Source organism: Mesoplodon bidens (genome assembly GCF_964165515.1).
Source record: "Mesoplodon bidens genome assembly, chromosome: 12".
Lineage (NCBI taxonomy): Eukaryota > Metazoa > Chordata > Mammalia > Artiodactyla > Ziphiidae > Mesoplodon > Mesoplodon bidens.
The window spans coordinates 43,306,397-43,326,306 of NC_138168.1; the positions used below are offsets into that span (position 1 = coordinate 43,306,397).

The 19,910-nt window shown below is 35.0% G+C and overlaps 1 protein-coding gene across 4 annotated transcripts in view; it reads left to right on the forward strand.

Moving 5' to 3' along the window:
* Positions 1-19,910, forward strand: part of AFG1L (AFG1 like ATPase) — a 222,933-nt gene that overhangs the window by 86,863 nt on the left and 116,160 nt on the right. For all 4 annotated transcript variants that reach the window (XM_081251122.1, XM_081251121.1, XM_081251120.1 and 1 more), the window contains one exon: positions 10,443-10,542. In XM_081251122.1, coding sequence (XP_081107248.1) covers positions 10,443-10,542 — 100 coding nt within the window. The remainder of the gene's footprint in view (positions 1-10,442; positions 10,543-19,910) is intronic.

The following is a 19,910-nucleotide window of genomic DNA, read 5'->3' on the forward strand; positions in this document are numbered from 1 at the left end:
CTCATCTAAGCCTCACAGTGTATTAGTAATGAAGTGAGGAAGTTGCCCTAGTTGAATTTTAAAGTTTCTTCCAGTTTTAAGATTCTCTGAAATTATGCATTTAAATTGGTAGTGAGTTATCTCCTGTTCTTCTGTGCTTAAAAACCTGGGTTAGTGGGAAGATGATGTGGCCAGGATGCCTTTATCCCAAATGAGGCATGTAGGTCTCCTCTAACAACTCAATACTCATAGCTAACAGTGGTCTTGATTTATGATAGAGGAGAAAGGAGAATTTTTACCAGGAATGGTGTTATACTGAACCATCTGGGGAGGAGGAATTTTTATTTCTTTCTCCCTTCAATCATATTCAGACAGCCTGGCATTCGCACTTTGTATTGTAGAACTACAAAGGTCTTCAAAAGAAAGGCTTATGGAAAAGAGATGTTCCTCTGCTACTCTGAAGGTACACTAAGTACACTGGTGTACTGCAGAAAGAGAAGGGCCTCATTTAGTTCTAAAAATAGCACCAAGTTAGCAGTTATGTGGACTTCAACAACAAAAGTAAGTGTTGAATCAGTGAAGGCCATTTCTCTTGGTTTCTCATGAGTCTTTTAACCAAAATATCTCTAAACAAAATTGAATCGACACAGTTAAATTTTTTTTTCCATTTTAGAAACAGAAGTTTTATTGAAACAGGGAAACAAGTGATGTGAACAAAGCACTATTTCTATATGTTACTTGTATTGTGTCAACTTTTTAAAGCAAGATAAACTTATACATGACTCAGTACCTTCTCCTTTTGCCACAGTTATCAGGTATTTGTCACAGTTAATTTTTTTTTCATATGGTTTTTATTCTTCAATTTGTTAATATGGTGTATCACATTGATTTGCGTATATTGAAGAATCCTTGCATCCCTGGGATAAATTCCACTTGAACATGGTGTATGATCCTTTTAATGTGCTTGATTCTGTTTGCTAGTGTTTTGTTGAGGATTTTTGCATCTGTATTCATCAGTGATATTGTCTGTAATTTTCTTTTTTTGTAGTATCTTTGTCTGGTTTTGGTATCAGGGTGATGGTGGCCTCACAGAATGAGTTTGGGAGTGTTCCTTCCTCTGCAATTTTTTGGAAGAGTTTGAGAAGGATGGGTGTTAGCTCTTCTCTAAATGTTTGATAGAATTCACCTGTGAAGTTATCTGGTCCTGGACTTTTGTTTGTTGGAAGAGTTTTAATCACAGTTTCAATTTCATTACTTACGATTGGTCTGTTCCTATTTTCTATTTCTTCCTGGTTCAGTCTTGGAAGGTTATACCTTTCTAAGCATTTGTCCGTTTCTTCCAAGTTGTCCATTTTATTGGCATAGAGTTGCTTGTAGTAGTCTCTTATGATGCTTTGTATTTCTGTGGTGTCTGTTGTAACTTCTCCTTTTTCATTTCTAATTTTATTGATTTGAGTCCTCTCTTTTTGTTGATGAGTCTGGCTAATGGTTTATCAATTTTGTTTATCTTCTCAAAGAACCAGCTTTTAGTTTTATTGATCTTTGCTATTGTTTTCTTTGTTTCTATTTCATTTATTTCTGCTCTGATCTTTATGTTTTCTTTCCTTCTACTAACTTTGGGTTTTGTTTGTTCTTCTTTCTCTAGTTCCTTTAGGTGTAAGGGTAAATTGTTTATTTGAGATTTTTCTTGTTTCTTGAGGTAAGCTTGTATTGCTATAAACTTCCCTCTTAGGACTGCTTTTGCTGCATCCCATAGGTTTTGGATCATCGTGTTTTCGTTGTCATTTGTCTCTAGGTATTTTTTGATTTCTTCAGTGATCTTGTGGTTATTTAGTAACGTATTGTTTAGCCTGCATGTGTTTGTGTTTTTTACATTTTTTTCCCCTGTAATTGATACCTAGTCTCATAGTGTTGTGGTCAGAAAAGATGCTTGATATGATTTCAATTTTCTTAAATTTACTGAGGCTTGATTTGTAACCCAAGATGTGATCTATCCTGGAGAATGTTCCGTGCGCACTTGAGAAGAAAGTGTAATCTGCTGTTTTTGGATGGAATGTCCTATAAATGTCAATTAAATCTATCTGGTCTGTTGTGTCATTTAAAACTTGTGTTTCCTTATTAATTTTCTGTTTGGATGATCTGTCCATTGGTATAAGTGAGGTGTTAAAGTCCCCCACTATTAATTGTGTTACTGTCGATTTCCTCTTTTATAGCTGTTAGCAGTTGCCTTATGTATTGAGGTACTCCTATGTTGGGTACATATATATTTATAATTGTTATATCTTCTTCTTGGATTGATCCCTTGATCATTATGTAGTGTCCTTCCTTGTCTCTTGTAACATTCTTTATTTTAAAGTCTATTTTATCTGATATGAGTATTGCTACTTCAGCTTTCTTTTGATTTCCATTTGCATGGAATATCTTTTTCTATCCCCTCACTTTCAGTCTGTATGTGTCCCTAGGTCTGAAATTGGTCTCCTGTAGATAGCATATATAGGGCTCTTGTTTTTGTATCCATTCAGCAAGCCTGTCTTTTGGTTGGAGCATTTAATCCATTCACATTTAAAGTAATTATCGATATGTATGTTTCTATTACCATTTTCTTAATTATTATGGGTTTGTTTTTGTAGGTTCTTTTCTTCTGTTATGTTTCCCACTTAGAGATGTTCCTTTAGCATTTGTTGTAGAGCTGGTTTGATGGTGCTGAATTCTCTTAGCTTTTGCTTGTCTGTAAAACTTTTGATTTCTCCGTCGCATCTGAATGAGATCCTTGCCGGATAGAGTAATCTTGGTTGTAGGTTCTTCCCTTTCATCACTTTAAATATGTAATGCCACTCCCTTCTGGCTTGTAGAGTTTCTACTGAGAAATCAGTTGTTAACCTTATGGGAGTTCCCTTGTATGTTATTTGTCGTTTTTCCCTTGTTGCTTTCAATAATTTTTCCTTGCCTTTAATTTTTGCCAATTTGATTAGTATGTGTCTTGGCGTGTTTCTCCTTGGGTTTATCCTGGCTGGGACTCTCTGCGCTTCCTGAACTTGGGTGACTATTTTCTTTTCCATGTTAGGGAAGTTTTCGACCATAATCTCTTCAAGTATTTTCTTGGGTACTTTCTCTCTCTCTTCTCCTTCTGGGACTCCTATAATGCGAATGTTGTTGTGTTTAATGTTGTCCCAGAGGTCTGTTAGACTGTCTTCATTTCTTTTCATTCTTTTTTCTTTATTCTGTTCCGTGGCAGTGAATTCCACCATTCTGTCTTCCAGGTCACTTATCCGTTCTTCTGCCTCAGTTATTCTGCTATTGATTCCTTCTAGTGTATTTTTTATTTCAGTTATTGTATTGTTCATCTCTGTTTGTTTGTTCTTTATTTCTTCTCGGTGTTTGTTCTTTAATTCTCCTAGGTCTTTGTTAAACATTTCTTGCATCTTCTCGATCTTTGCCTCCATTCTTTTTCCAAGGTCCTGGATCATCTTCACTATCATTTTTCTGGAAGGTTGCCTATCTCCACTTCATTTAGTTGTTTTTGTGGGGTTTTATCTTGTTCCTTCATCCATCACAGTTAAATTTTTGATTAAGGTATTGAAATTAAAAATTTAAAAGTATATTAATACCCAACCTTTGTAAAGTAATTCATGGTTTACAAAGTGTTTTTACATCCTTATTTCATTTAATTCTATTAAATAGTTATTATTATTTCCATCATGTATATGAGGAATATAAAGGCATCAGAATTTCTTAGGTATCAGGTAAAACTCATTACCCTTAAATTAAAAAATGTAAATTTTAAAACATTCTGAGAAATATTGGCATGTTTCTGTGACATGAGGACCATTGGCAAGACTGTTTAAGAAGATTAGGAAAAGATAAAAGTATTGTTGTGCAAAGCAGATCCTGAGAAGATTTATGGCAAGCAGGGCCAAATTACCCATTAGGCACAATAGGTATGGTGCTGAGGGTCCATGATAGTTTTAGGGGCCCATGAAAATATTTTAATTTAAATTCTTTTAAAATTTGAAGAAGAAATGAATATGTCAGTAATGAACTCAGCCTGTATCTGTCTGCATCTGTACTATATTTGTCTTATACCAACACTGTTATAAAATATAATTTATGTATATATGTATATTTATATATATTTTTTTAAGTAAAATTTTTTTTTAATTGAGGAAGGGGCTTCTGAAGGTTAAAGGGCCCATGAAAGTCATAATGCCACCCTGATAGTGAGGTCCTAACAGAAACCTGTCTGGTTGCTCTGGGCATTCTCCATTGAGTTCAGATTTTAGAAGATTGATACATGGTTGGGAAGAAGGAAACAAAAGCAACTATCTATCAGGATGAACCAAATCTTGTAAAAGAAATGTAAGGCAACAAAAAGGATTTTTCAAATTATATATTAAGGATGTGTAAGGGAGATCAAGAGGGAGACAGACCCCTTACTTATAAAATGTTTCTTGCTAACGAAGAGAAGAAAGTGGATGTGATGTCTCTGTTTGTCATCTCCTGCCTTATCCAGAGTTGGTTTGATATTCATTCATTCACTTACTCATTCATCCCAGTTTTCTTAAAGACCTTATTCCATACTACAGAATCCTATCTGTCCCACAGTCAAATGGATCGTGTCTGGACATCTGATCTATGAGTAGCCAGTCCACAAGCTTGTCAACAACCTTGGACTTGTGTGGTGTGGCCTGGGGGTTGAGCCAGTCATATACTTTTTCTCATGTATTTGAACTAAAAGATGCAGAGGGAAGTGCCCACTTAGTAATGAGACAGGAACAAAGAGACATAGGAAGTAGCTGAATCACATTAGGGGGAGGAGTACCAGGGTGCTCCCTAGACAGCTGCAGACCTACCTGTAATTTCATGCCAATCTCCAGTTCCTGTTTCCAGGAGGTGCTTTCAGTGCTGTTCCATCCTGAGGTCTCAAGTATAAACCCCTTATGTTTAGCTGAATCTCCTGTGCCTGTTTCTTGCAAAGAGTCTTGATGAGAAAGGAACTATTCAATTCATGTTTTGCTCTTATCTTCTGTGTAAAGAAGGATTTCCCTATGATCTAGAAAAGATAGAATAAATAGGAGTACTGTCAGGAAATCTCACCTTCCTTAATATAAAATCTGTTACCTCTAATGGAAGGAGGTTTACCTGATGAACCACAGCCCAAGAAAAGCAAAGAGATGAGGTATCTACTAGGATGCTTTTGGCTGCAGGTAACAGAAAACCCAACTTAAAAGGGCTTAAACTTGAAGGTGGGATATATTATGCTATATAAGATGGTGTCATTACCCTTGCTCAAACCCCCCTGCTTCCTCTCTAACATTATCTCCTGTACTTTCAGGTTCACTCAATGCTCCCTACTTTTTCCAATCCTATTTTCTTCATAGATTAGGGAACCGTAGTTAATAGTGGGTGTTATACCAAATGCTTCTTTCTCAGAAGGGCGCTGAAGAAAATATGCACAGAGACAACAGAACAAGACTGAAAAACAAATTGATTGCTTTTATTTGCTCACAAATTTCAGTGTAGTGTTCTAGTATGTTAGAGTTGACCCTCTTCCCTTGAGCAAAGTTGGCCTAAACGTCCTAGAATGAAAAATGTTAATAATCTTGCTGTTTTGTTTCCCCTGAAGTACCAAACTTGAACCTTGGAGCTTACCACTGCATGCAAGAAAAGACCAATATTTGCATATACCCTTTGTGGAGAAGAGCCAGGGAGAGCGAGAATCTAAGGGCAAGAATGTGTCCCCTAAAGGCAGAGAGATCACTGAGCAGAGCCTAGATTTCCTAGTTTCAGTATCCTGGACTATCTTTCACTGGTCTTAGAGAAGCTCCTCTAGCACATCAAAACTGGATTAATTGCAAGTCCAGATCTCTACTTGTCCCCCTTTTCTAAAAATCAAAAGGGTAAAATGCTACCCCAGAATATTGCTGTACCAGCACTCTGACCCCCAACATCTGTACAATTTAGAACAAACAAGCCAAGCCTTTGCACTTTCTGCATGGGATAACCTCCCCAACATGTCCTTCAGGATAATTCTCTTACTTCTTCATATCTTTGCTCAGTTACTTCCTTAACAAGGCCTATACCCTGTTTAAAATTGCAATTTGCCATTGAGCCCCACTCTTCTAATAACCCCTTACCCTCCTTTTTTTTGTAACATATATTGCCTTCTGACATATATTTACTTATTTATTGTGTTTATTGCTTATTATCATTATTTCTCTACAGGAATGTAAACTTGAAGGCAGGAATCTTTGTTTTGCTAATTGACATATCTGAAATGTCTAGAACAGTGCTTGAGAATGAATTAATCAACAATAATAATGAGTGAACGGATGAATGAATAAATCTTAGTACCAAATGATAACTATTGAAGTAGTCCCCCAACTAAGTCCCACTTCTCTTATACATAACAACCTGCATTTTTTCCTGTCAACATTCTAAATTATCTTCACATTTTTGTCTAATTTAATTGGTGAAAAATGGGATCTCATTGTTTTAATGTATATTTCTTTGAGTAATATTGTTGTTGATTTTTTTCATATCTATTTGCTTACTGTTAACATCCATCTTTTATGAACTGTTTGATTCAATGCCCGTTTATTTATTAGAAAGCTTTTATTTTATCTATTAGTATATTCTGTAATAATATTACCTACTGTTTACTGAGTGCTTTCTGTGTTCCTAACTACTGTACTATGCTATGTATTATTCCATCTACAGCTAACATTCTGTATAGCTATATGTAAATAATATGGACTTAACCTAGCATACGTAACATATATAGGTAACAGTCATAATTAACATTTCTTGAGGATTTACTGTATGTATCGTAACGATTTTGCACAGTAGTTATTATTACTGCCTTTATTGGATTGATGGGGGAATTAAAGGTCAGAGAGGTTAAGTGACTTTTCCAAGATCATACAGCTGGTAACTACGTTTGAATCCATCATCAGTGCTCTTATTCACTAGTAGTAAAAGCTATGTTATGTGTTCTCTTTGCTATATGTCTTCTATTATGTGTTTAAATATACAGACCTAGAACTGGGTAGGCTTTTAGTAGGTGTTTTAATGATGGAACCTAAAAATTATCCTTAAGCCTATTAAGCCTAGTACGATACATTGCTGATTTACTAGCAAATAATTTTTTAGGCACTTTAATCTTAACAACAGTATGTCTGCAATCACCACTTCACTTTTCAAATTGAATCCTATTAGTGGTCTTGATTTTTAACTAGTTATTATTGGCCATTAGGTGGTGTTAATTAGTATAATATTTATTTTACTAGGGGGATGAATGGGAATTGTTGCTGCTTAAAAACAAGAATATAGTCTTTTCTCTTGAATTTAGGGCATTTTTAAGATTATGTTTTCGTAGCATTCGGATTACATTTGCAGAAGGTATTCCTCATTAGCTTGGTCATCTTTACTAAGTGTAGCATTTCAGTTTTACGTGTGATAGATGCAGTATTCTTATCTTGTTTGAGAAATTTGTAGATAGGATGTTTTTATGTGTTTTAATTACTGAAATAAAAGAATAAAGTTTTCTTTAGGGTCTTCATTATATTCTCTTTGAATATTAACATTTCTTATTAAACCATTTGTGATTCTGAAGATAATAAGAATACTGAAGGAGAATAAATTTTTTAAAAATGTTATTTTTTTCATGTCTCTTTATAGGGACACTGGATAGATGTTTTACTAATATGCCCCCCCCAAAGAAAAAAAGAATTCTGATGAGCAGAATATCATTCAAAATTCTCCTCTGTAAGCTATCAATATCATTTAAAAAATAGTTTTGACCGTTTTTATAAAACAGGAAAGCTATTAAAAACTGCTAATAAAAATAGATGCTTATTTCTGTGATAATACTAATTACTAATAATGCATGCTTATGTTTGTCACTCATTACATGGCACTGTACCAATCAGTGGATGACTGAGACTCAAGCACTTACACATGTAAATTAACAGTTAGATTTTTTTTTTCCTTTTTTTACTTAAGTGAGTCATAATGGAAAGCAACTCTAGGTCATAAAAAATCTTCTCTCTTTAATGCTAATGAAATGTCTCCACTCTCTATATTAGCAGACTACCCTTAGTGGTAATCTGTAGCCTTTTCTTTTGTTCCTGGTGGTAATGAAATGCTGGGTGCTGAAAAAGCTCGCTCTTCAAGAATGTGTGGCCAATTGTCTTCTGTTCACTTATACTGTAAAATTGCTGTTCCCCAGCAAAGCTGAACAAGTGCAGGGACAAGATCAAAAGAGTATACATTGGCACTCGGCTACACCAAGTGACTCCTGCTTTATTAATTAGCCATAGCTTCTCCAAGTTAATTTACTCTGCTAGAGCAAAAACATTCTGTAATACAAAAACAACAAATTATAATTCACCCACAAGTCCTTATTTGCTTTCTTCAACTTTCAGTTTAAACGTTTGTACAGTGTTATAAGCTAAACATCCCTTCACTTTTCTGAACCTTAGGGCACAAAAGCTATTTTTATTTTTTTCAAGAACCTCAGTGAGATAGTCAAATGATCATTTTTATTCTCTAAAATTGGGTGATTTTAATTGATATCATTCTTTTTAAAAGTAAGTGCATTGGGAATCCAATTTAAAAGTGCAGTTGCTTCTAAAATTTGCAAGCTTGTTCTGTCCTCTCATCAGAAATGCCACTGGTGTTTAAGCATTTGAAAAGGGCCTTCTCTGTGAGTGTTTTGGCGGAAGCAAAATTTGACAGTGATCCTAAGCTCCAAATTAAATAATATCAGTACCACTTTCCTTTTCATTTTAATCACCACTTTGTAAGTTCCTGAAGTCTTTTTAATTTAAGGAATCTTCAGTAGTTTTTTAGTTAATGTTTTAAAGTTATAGCCTGAAACAGCAAAAAAAAAAAAAAAAAAAAAAAAAGATCTGCACATTCCCATATCCTGGTTTGGTTTGGTTCAGGTGGAAAGGAAATAATTAAACTTCTGAGTAAGATATTAGCTGAAAGAGAAAAGTGATTTAGACCTCTGTCACCCAGGTTGTTGTTGTTCGTAGTGTCATAACCATTTAGTTGGCAACTTTTAGTATTATCATCTAATTTGAAAGAATTCCACTAGTTTCTATGTACTTTAACATGGTTTAAAAATAACAATGTGATATGTATTGTATGATATATTTTGTGAATATAAAATAAGTTTTATTGAGATTATCTTAAATGTGCTGTTAAAGGAAGATCAAAGCATTTTTATATTGGGAGTATCTAAAACCCATGTTATTATATTCTTAGGGGAAGGTGCAATGATTAACATCAATCTTCACTATATATTTATTTTTTGAAGTCAACTTCACACCCTCCTTAATTTCTGTATTTTTGGGGATTTTTTTTTCCAGGAACTCTTTTTTAAATTTTTATTTTAATTTTTTTTCACATCTCTATTGGAATATAAATGCTTTACAATGTTGTGTTAGTTTCTGCTGTACAACAAAGTGAATCAGCTATATGCATACATATATCCCCATATCCCCTCCCTCTTGAGCCTCTCTCTATTTTCGGGGATTTTAAAAAGCTTTTTAAAAAGTTACCATTAAGCTTACTTGCTAATTGTGGATTTTTAAAAATAATTTTAGAAAAGATCAGTGGTTATGTGTATCTCTGTAACTTAGATGAAATAGTTTTATCTGCATTATGCATTTCTGGTTTTGTCAGAGGCTTTTTTTTTTTAAAGCACTGTGTTAACCATTCTTGTAAGGTTTTTTTTTTTTTTTTTGGTAGAAGGAATATTTGTGTTTGGGAAGGTTAGCAGAGGCTGGCTGTGCTGGAAGTGACTGCAGTGCCTTTTGATTATTCATGGACAGTAATAGAAGGCACTTAAAAAGAACAATGAAATTGCTTATTTTTGTGATGGGCCATCTGTTGAATTGTTTTGTGCAACAATTGCACAATAGTATCTATGTCATATCATTCTATTTTCAACAGCAGCTGATTATGTCTCACTGGCTACTTGTCCTTATTTCTAAAGTCCCATGACCATTTAAAGTCACCTTTTCAGGGACCTTTGCCAGAAAGGTATTAGAAATCTCAAATAGCCTGTGTATTTTTTTTTTTTTCTCTCTCTTCTTTATTTGGAGAGGGAGGCTGTGATGGGAGTAGGAGGGGGGAGTTAGTCATGTTAGTTCTAATTAGTTAGACTTCCTAGATGTTTAGGACAATTATCTGTGCTTTCCACCTGTAGTTCTATAAAATAAGTTAACAGAATCATTTGATAATTTGCATAGAAATATTAGGCTTGCAAAAAAGAAGAGTCAAGTTTAAAGACTGCAGCCTTTCATGCTTTTAATTATCTACTCTTTTCTTCAAGATAATTAGAATTTTTCTCTTGGAATTCACTTCTATCTTTAAAAAAAAAAAGGATGAGCCATTAGCAAATTTTTTAGAGCAGAAGTGAAATTAAAATAAAACAAATGTATTGCTGTCCATAGGTCACTGACATTGCTGATGCCATGATTCTGAAACAGCTTTTTGAAAATCTGTTCAAAAACGGGGTCGTCGTTGTGGCAACATCCAACAGGCCACCGGAAGGTAAAAACAAATACTGTGCTGTAGCGTCTTATCCAATTAGGTAGAAACGAACAAGCTTTTAAAAATTCACAATTTTGGACTCATTTTATTGTGTTAATAAATCTGATTACTTTGCTTTATCCTAAGTTTTATAACTAACTTAATCTGAAAAATCAGTCGGTATTTGTATAATATTTGAAAAATCTTTCCTAAATCCACGCGATCTCCCGTGTTTGATGCACTTGCAGTTTTTCCCTGAGCATTAGGTATGCCATGTGTGCATATCAAAAAAATACAGGCCTCTGTAACTGCATTTTAATGGGCCATAAAAGAAACTCAATGAAATGAAAGAAAAAGTTCCTAATTGAATCTTGGAAAAAGACTTAAAGCTTTCCTGCATAAGTGGTTTCTGATATTTCATTTATCATTTCTGAAAAAGCACTTGTGGCTTATTAGGACATTATTTAAGAATTAAAATACAATAATATATAGATAAAAACAAGTTTAAATTTTGTGTCTTTCAGCCCATCATGTGGTCAGTTGAAGGCTGAAGGAACCAAAAATAATATTTTATGCATTCTTAATATTAACATCTGACTGGAATGCTATTCTGCCAGATACCTGCATGGCTAAGTTCTTACCTCTTTCAGGTCTTTGCTCAAAGGTTACTTTGCCAATGAAGCCTAGACTCATCTCCCATTTAAATCTACAACCCATGCTCTTTTTTCCTGGCACCACTTCTTTTTACCTGCTCTATTTTTTTCACATAGCACTTATGGAGCCACCATGTAGTTTACTTATTTACTATATATATAGTTTATTATCTGTCCTCTGCCAGGATGCAAAAGCTTCAGGGGGGCAGCAACTTTTATCTCTTCTGTTCACAGATATACATATTTTAAGTACCTGAAACAGTGCCTTGCACAGGGATGGATCTCAGTAAATAGTCTTAGAATGAATGTTGAATAAATGTGTGCTCTTAAAGAATCTGTCTGGCTGCAGTACTGAGAATAGATTGTGGGGATGAGGTTTCAAGGTTGGAAGTAGGGAGACCATTTAGGAGATGACTGTAACAATCCCGAGGGGACATGATGGAGCATTGCAGGTGGTAGCAGTGGTCAGATTTTGTAGACAGAGTCAAAAGGATTTACTGATGGAATGAATATGGGGTATGGAAATAAAAAAGATCAAGAATGACTCAAAGATTTTGGCCTGAGCAATTGGAAGGGTAAAATTGCTGTTTACTGAGATGGGGAAGACTATAGAAAAAGCTAATTTGGGTAGGGAAGTAGGGTTTCTACGATTATGAGGCTGATGATGCATTTAAGAGTTTGGATTTCAATGGAAAGGTTTGGACTGGAGATATGAATTTGGGAGTCATCAGTCCTAAAGGAAGCTGGTAAGAGCAGCCAGTGAGTAGGAGGAGAACCAAGAGAATGTCAAGCAAGGAAAAGGAAAGTGGTACAAAACCGATGGATGATCACCTTTGTTAAATGCTGCTAGGAGGTGAAAAATGAGGTTGAGAATTGACCACTGGAATTGGTAACATGGAGTTTATAACTGAACCTGAAAAGAGCAATGTAATAGTGTGAGTTTTTACTTTTTAAATTAAGTCATGTCACATTAATGACTTATAATGAATTTGTAATCTACTAATATGCCCATATATTACTATGTGAGCTGTTGTCAAACTAGGTCTCTCTCTTTCTATATATATATATATATATATATATATATATATATATTTTGTGTGTGTGTGTGTGTGTGTGTGTGTGTGGTACGCGGGCCTCTCACTGTTGTGGCCTCTCCTGTTGCGGAGCACAGGCTCTGGATGTGCAGGCTCAGCGGCCGTGGCTCACGGGCTGAGCCGCTCCGTGGCATGTGGGATCCTCCCGGACCGGGGCATGAACCCGTATCCCCTGCATCGGCAGGCGGACTCTCAACCACTGCGCCACCAGGGAAGCCCTCTTTCTATATTTTTGTAGTTGATCTCTTTTTTCTTCCTATTACATTTCAGCTTATTAGTTTGTCTACGTTGTTCCATATTATTGATTTATGTTGATATTTTTTGAAGTATGATTCTAATAAAATTTTTTTAACTACCCCTACTAGCTATGACATTTATAAACTTAGTAATCGTGCTTCTGTGTCTTTAGCCATTCATTAACTAAAATGTGTAAATAGGGTAGGGCCGAGTTTAGACTCCTGTAGTATACCATTAGAGGCCTTATTTTAGGGAGACATTAATTAGTTAATCAATACCTTAAGACCTAGTTATTCAAACAATTACAGTTATACCTAATCGGTTACACTATAAGAGAATTGTGAATGATTTTGTCAGATGCATTTATTAAAATCCTTATAATGTTATATATAGCATTCTTGTGATTTATTAGTGTAACAACTCTATGAGACAAGGCAGTGAGTTTTTCATATTAGATCATCGATGGGGATGTGAGGCTTGACTCTCCTTCAGTTGACTGTTGACTTAACAGTATCTTCAGTATTACCTTTAGACATTCAATGATAAGCTATGTTCATAAACAGCAAAGTGCTAGAACAAGCTTGGAACACCTGCCCCCCACCCCCCCGCCAGCCCCCCCAGCAAATACTGCCGGAAAGAAAATTGCAGTCAGCTGCTCAAGCTACTGCAGTGTGGTCCACTGAGGAAGGACAACCACAGGAGAGGTTAGGAACATTCTGGAGCTCATAGCTTTATAGGACTAAGCAAAGTTACAGGCCCACCAAGGTAGCACACAGAAATCCAAGATGGAGCCATCCTTCTGGAGAAGACTGAAAGTCTAAGATGCAGAATCCAAAAATTAGGCATTAGCCACAAATTCAAAGAAAGCCTTTTCTAAATATGAACCTGGACAGGATGCTTAACGTACACCAGGTTTTTTAGCCATGGCAGACAGTCATCATAAGTAGCTTAATATTTTAATATAAAAAGATGGTATGTATATATACCATCTCCTCATGGTGTGTGTATGTGTGTGTGTGTGTATATATATACATATATATATAATTTCATGACTGAAGAAACAAGACTAAGAGAGATTAAGTATGAATCTCAGGAAAAGGAAAAAGTGTAGGACAAAGAATGGGTCAGTTGTTGCCAAGGGCTGGTGTGGGGAGGTGTTTGACTATGAAGGGCTAGCACCAGAGAATTTTGGGGGTTTTGGAACTGTTTTGTGTCCCAATTGTACTGGTGGTTACATGTTTAAACTCATAGAACTGGACAACAAAAAAGTTAATTTTCCTGTATATAGATTAAAAACAAATCACATGGATAGTGAGTGATAGAACAGGGTCTAGAAAGTAGGTTTTGTGACTCTTTTGACACATTGTCCTCTATCTTTTCTCCTTGTTGGTCATCACTAATCTTTGTCTACTCTGTCCCAGATACAGTGTGTCCTCTTTTCCAGCCATCAGAATGCATTCAACTTTTTCTTTAGGTTACAGCTTTTAATCCACAGCCCCCAGATAGTTATTATTATTTTAAAAATAGCATCTACTTATTCTAAGAGTGTTATGAGAGGTAGGAGAAGAACCTTCCTGGCAGAGGGTTGAGGCAAAGCCCAATGGTTGGAGAGAGAATGACCCATTTGAGGAACTGAAAGGTAGCCAATGTGGCTAGAGTGCAGTGAAGTAGGGGAAGTAGGATACAGTGAGGTACAAGATGAATCTGGAGAATTGAGAGCTAGGGCTTTATAAAGCAGTAGTGAGGATTTTGGATTTTATTCTAAGAGAAATGGGGAGCCACTGTAGTGCTTTAGGCAGGGACTGATAAGATTGGATTTGGAATATCACTCTGGTTATCGTATGGACAATGGGTTACAGGATGGGATGCAGTGATATGGTGGATTTAGGGAGACACACTAGGAAGCTATTGCAGTATACTGGGCAAGAAATGATAATAACTTGGTATAAGGCAGTGATTCTCAACTGGGGGGCTGTTTTGCAAACCAAGGGATATTTGGCAATGTTCGAGACATCTTTGGTTGTCACTAGACAGGATGGGGGGTTTGATGCTGCTACTGGTATCTAGTAGGTAGAAGCCAAGAATTCTGTCGAAACATCCTATAGTGTATAGGGATACTCTCCACAGCAAAGAACTATCTAGCCCAAAATATTAATAGTTCTGAGGTTGAGAAAACCTGATATAGTATATAGAGAGGGTAGATTTGAAAGATAGTTAAGAAGTAAAATGGATAGCACCTTGTTATAGGTTGGATACTGAGGAAAAGGGAAAGGACAATTTCTAAATTTCTGGCCTGTACAACTGGGTGGGTAGTGGTGACTTCATTCAATAAAGACAGAATAATCTGGAGGTTAGAAGTCCAGAAGATGTTGCCCAGTGGACAAGAACACTGTATTTTCTTCCCGTCTGTTAACTCTTTAGCTGCTGTGTTTAATTTTCTTCCACATTATTCATCTCATTCCTTCCATTTCTAGTTATAAATGCATCGATTTCCTGGACAAGAATAGGGGTTATTGTTGGTGGAGATTACAATCAAACACTCATCTTTTCTCAGTTAATAACTTAATTGTCAATTTATAGACAAATAAATTATTAATTTTAATAGAAAATGATCTGAAACATTTAATAAATAATTAATAATTTTAATAGAAAACAATTGATAACCAAGTAAAAGCAACACCAGAATTTAGGAACTTAGCAGAGAAAATAGCTATGGAGGAGAGTGGTCTGGGAAAGTCCGGTAGAAGAAAAGAAAGGGAAGCAATACTTGAGGGGATGAAGGGAATAAGGTACCAAAGAGTGACTGCCTTTATGTCACTGTTCTTTTCTAGTCCTCACTTCTAAGTCCTGCCTTGCTTGGGTCCAAGGCCTCATCCTGTACACCATGTAGTTGTTAAAATCTCAAACCAGTGTCAGTTCATGATTACAACTTTAGCTTTTAGCTTCCTCTTTGTTTACTGATCTGAGGGATTTTCCTACTTTCTGGCAAGCTCAAAATATGTTTAGTATATTTTAAACATTTGTAACACAACACTTGTAGTGCTATTTTATATTTTCTAGGGTAATCTGGTTAAGATTCTTAAACTTGAAGCAAAGAAGATCCATAGGAGTAGGAAATTGCTGGGAAATTTTTAGATAAACTATATCTGGAGATAGTTTATATTCAATTTTGTATTTTTATAAAATCTCAAGTAAATGATTTATTTAACATTTTTGTCATTTAGGTAAATACTTTTATATGGCTCATGTACAAATAGACATATTTTTACTTTTAGAAGATTATACTGTCAGGTCATTAGAAGAGCCAGAAACAAAAATCCACAATTAAAATATCATATATATGCCACTCACTTTTTAGGTTCTGAAAAAAAATTGTTAATTTCATGATATTCTAGTAGGGAAAAGCAATATTATAGATTTAAGTGCATGGAGACCCTAAGAACAGATTAATAATAGACTGGTAGATTAAGTTAATTAAATTGAAATTAATAATTAACCTTAAGGACTTATTCAATCAGAAATAAGAATATATTTTTATGGGGAAAAAGAATATGTAACTTGAAATGACTATGCTTCTTTGACAGTAAAACACAAAGTGCTAAAGGAAAAAAGTCCCCTATTGACTGAAGAGTGCATTGTGGACTTTCTAGTTTTTAATTTGCTATTTATTATAATGAAAATGCTATAGATGGCATTAGAATGTCCAAGAATAAGTCTGCCTTAGATTATTAGGCAACGACACTGTGTGATTCTAACTCAAGCCAATGTATCTATAGTAAATAAAAGACTAGATATCACTAGAAAGTTGGTGCATGCACACACACACACACTAATATAATTTATCATATTAATATTTTTAGGGAGAAAAAAAATCTATTGATGTTCTCCATAAAAGCTTGAAAGAGCATTTGGCAAAATCCAACATCTTGATAGAATCACTCCATAACATGTAAATAGATGGAAAGTTTCTTAATATGAAACCAAATATATGTATATCAGTTCAGAAGTCAGAAATATGCTTATTGGGGACACTGTGGTATATCTACTGCAAGAATGAACAAGGCAAGGATGTCAATTATCACTTTTTAACATTGAACTACATTACAGACAGTATAAGAACAACTAGGTGGATAGGGAAGGGAATCACCACATATCTTGATTAGAGGGGTTCTCCAAGATTAGTCATACCACTCCTTTTTCAAGGTTATGTGAATAGAAAATACCCTAATATGGGAACGATAAGTAGGAAAGAGAAGTAAGTAAGCATTAGCAGATTTCTGTTTTGTGTTCTTTAAAAATCAGGAAAACATAGACTCTGTGATATAGAAGATCTAAGCTGAGAGAAGACAAACAGATTAGTTGAAAACCTTTTTACTGAGAAATCAGATGAAATTAAAGAAAGCTACATAAAATAAAGGGGTTTAAATTAATTAAATCAATTAAAATCAGCATTTGAAGCACTGAAGTGTAGAATTAAAACTATAGAAAATGAAATCAGTGATAAGGGAAGCAACTTAAGAAGCTATGCCAATGTGTAGAAAGAGAATAAAGAATGAAATAAATTTTTAAGAAAATTAATTTATTTTATTTTTGGCTGCATCGGGTTTTTGTTGCTCCTTGCGGGCTTTCTCTAGTTGTGATGAGCAGGGGCTACTCTTCATTGCGGTGCACAGGCTTCTCATTGTGTGACTTCTCTTGTTGTGGAGCACGGGCTCTAGGTGCACGGGCTTCAGTAGTTGTGGCACGCGGGCTCAGTAGTTGTGGCTTGCGGGCTCTAAAGTGCAGGCTCAGTAGTTGTGGCACACGGGCTTAGCTGCTCCATGGCTTGTGGGATCTTCCCCCACCAGGGCTCAAACCCATGTCCCCTGCATTGTCAGGTGGATTCTTAGCCACTGCAACGTCAGGGAAGCCCAAGAATGAAATGATTTTTAAAAAATTAAATAAGTCCTCTGGAGGAAAGAGGTCTTAAAATGTGAACTTATTAAAAAGAAGTGGTTGAAATAAGAAAATTGATCATAACAATGAATTGAGTATAAGTGAATATTTGTAGTTACTGCTTGCTTATATATTTGTAAATTTTGCTCCCCTTGGAGAGAGGGTTTACAGATCCTGAGTGACAGTGTCATTATTTGTGGCACTGATAACTAGGGTAATATACAGTCAAGTATTTTAGAATTTAAGATACACCTTCTACTTTTCAAATTACTAGAAAAGACGAGGGATCAAAGTAAAAATATTTCTTAGGGCAAAAGCTAGAAAGCAGAAGAAACAGCAAAAAATAAATAAATAAATAAATAAATAAATAAAAAGCATGAAACAAGATCAGGCATTCCTTGTCAATGACAGGAAATATAAGTGGGTTGCATTCCTCTATTAAAAACTAAAACTTCTTCTTTTGTGGCTGAGTAGGCTCCTAGTCAGATGACCTTCTTGCAGACAACAATAATACATTCTGAACAAAATATGTAACACAACTATCTGAAGGTCCTAGAGAGTGAAAAAAAGTCAGAAAGATTATAGAGGGGAGACAAAACTTGGAAGAGTGTCCAAAATGGAGAGAATTTCCTGTTTTCTTAATTTTTTTTTTCTTTCTTTTTAAAAAATAGCTATCAGCTTTAGGACAGGTAAAGTTAGCGCTGCATTGGATGACTAAAATTCTGATAGAAAACCCACAGTCTTTCTGGCCAGAAGAACCAGATGGCAGAGTTTAGGGCAAGCATTACTGCTGGAAAATGAAAAATGAATCCACTGAGAATTAGATTGGTATAGCCCCAAGTTCTCAAGTTCTGTGTATAAATTCTGCCCAAATCTCTGACTGGCCTCTAAACCATACATTTGCAGAGCAAACCACAAACTTCCTAATGATAGGGTACTGAACTGAGATTCAAGTTTATAGTTTGAGTCCAACCAAGGTAATTTCCTGCTAAAACAAAAATATCAACACTCTTCAGAAACAAAATCCATAAGGTCCAGGATACCATCTCAAAGTGATGAATGAGGAAATATTGACCTATTCTCAAGAGAAAAAAACCATCAACAGATAGCAACCCCAGTATGACCCAGCTGTTGGAATTAGCAGACAAGGGCTTTAAAACAAGAACTATAACTATAACTTTGGGGGAAATGAGGTAAAGAAAATATGTTCATAATGAATGAAAGGATAAGGGATATCAGCAGAGAAATAGAAACCATAAAAAATGTACCAAATTTAAATTCTAGAACTAAAAAAGACAGTATCTTAAATAAAAAAATTAACCTAAAGAGCTTAATAGCAGAATGGAGATAACAGAGCAAAGAGCCAGAGAACTTGAAATTATCCAAGGTGAAGAATAGAAAATGACAGAAGTAAAGAAACAGAGACTTAAGAATTTGTAGAGCTATAACAAGCTTTCTAACATATTTCTAATTGGAATCCCAGAAGGCAAGGAGAGATAATGGGCAGAAAATCTTTTGAAGAAATAATGACTGAAAATTTCCCAATCTGGGGTGAAGATATAAATTTACAGATTCAAGAAGCTCAGTTAAATGCAAGCAGACTAAATACAAGAAAACACTGTTTAGGCACATTGTAGTCAAACTGCTAAAAACCTAAGGTAAAGAGGAAATCTAGAAGGCAGCCAGAGAAAAATGACATTAAATACAGGGGAACAATGATTAGCTTTTGATGACTTCCATTAGAAACTATGGAGGTCAGAGACAGTGGAACAATATCTTTAAAATGCTGGGGAAGAAATTGTCAACCTAGAATTTTATATCAAATAAAAATTTCCTTCACGAATAAAGACAAAATAAAGACATTCTGATATGAAAGAAAACTAAACAAACTCGTCAGCATAAGATATGCACTACAAGATATTCTAAAAGAAGTTCTCTAGGTAGAAAGGAAATATTAACAGACACTTGGATCCTCAAGAAGAAATGAACATCAGAAATGGTAAATATTGGAGTAAATATCAGTAACTAGTTTTTCTTCTTAATTTCTTAAAAATAGAAATGATCATTTTATGAGAAATTATACCATTGTCTTGTGGGGTTTATAATGTGTGTAGATGTGATCCATATGACACCTATAGCATAAAGGGAGGTGTTTAGATGGACTTATATGGATGGAAGGTTTCTACATTTTTTTGTGTGAAGTGGTATGATATTAATTCTAAGTAGAGTGTGAAAAGTTAAGGATACAGGCATACCTTTAAGATAGTGTGGAGATATCCAGACCACTGCAATACAGTGAATATTGCAATAAAGTGAGTGACACAGATTTTTTGGTTTCCTTGTGCATTTAAACATTATGTTTACACTATACTGTAGTCTATAAAGTGTGCAATAGCATTATGTCTAAAAAAGCAATTTACACACCTTAAGTAAAAAATACTTTATTGCTAAAAAATGCAAACCATCATCT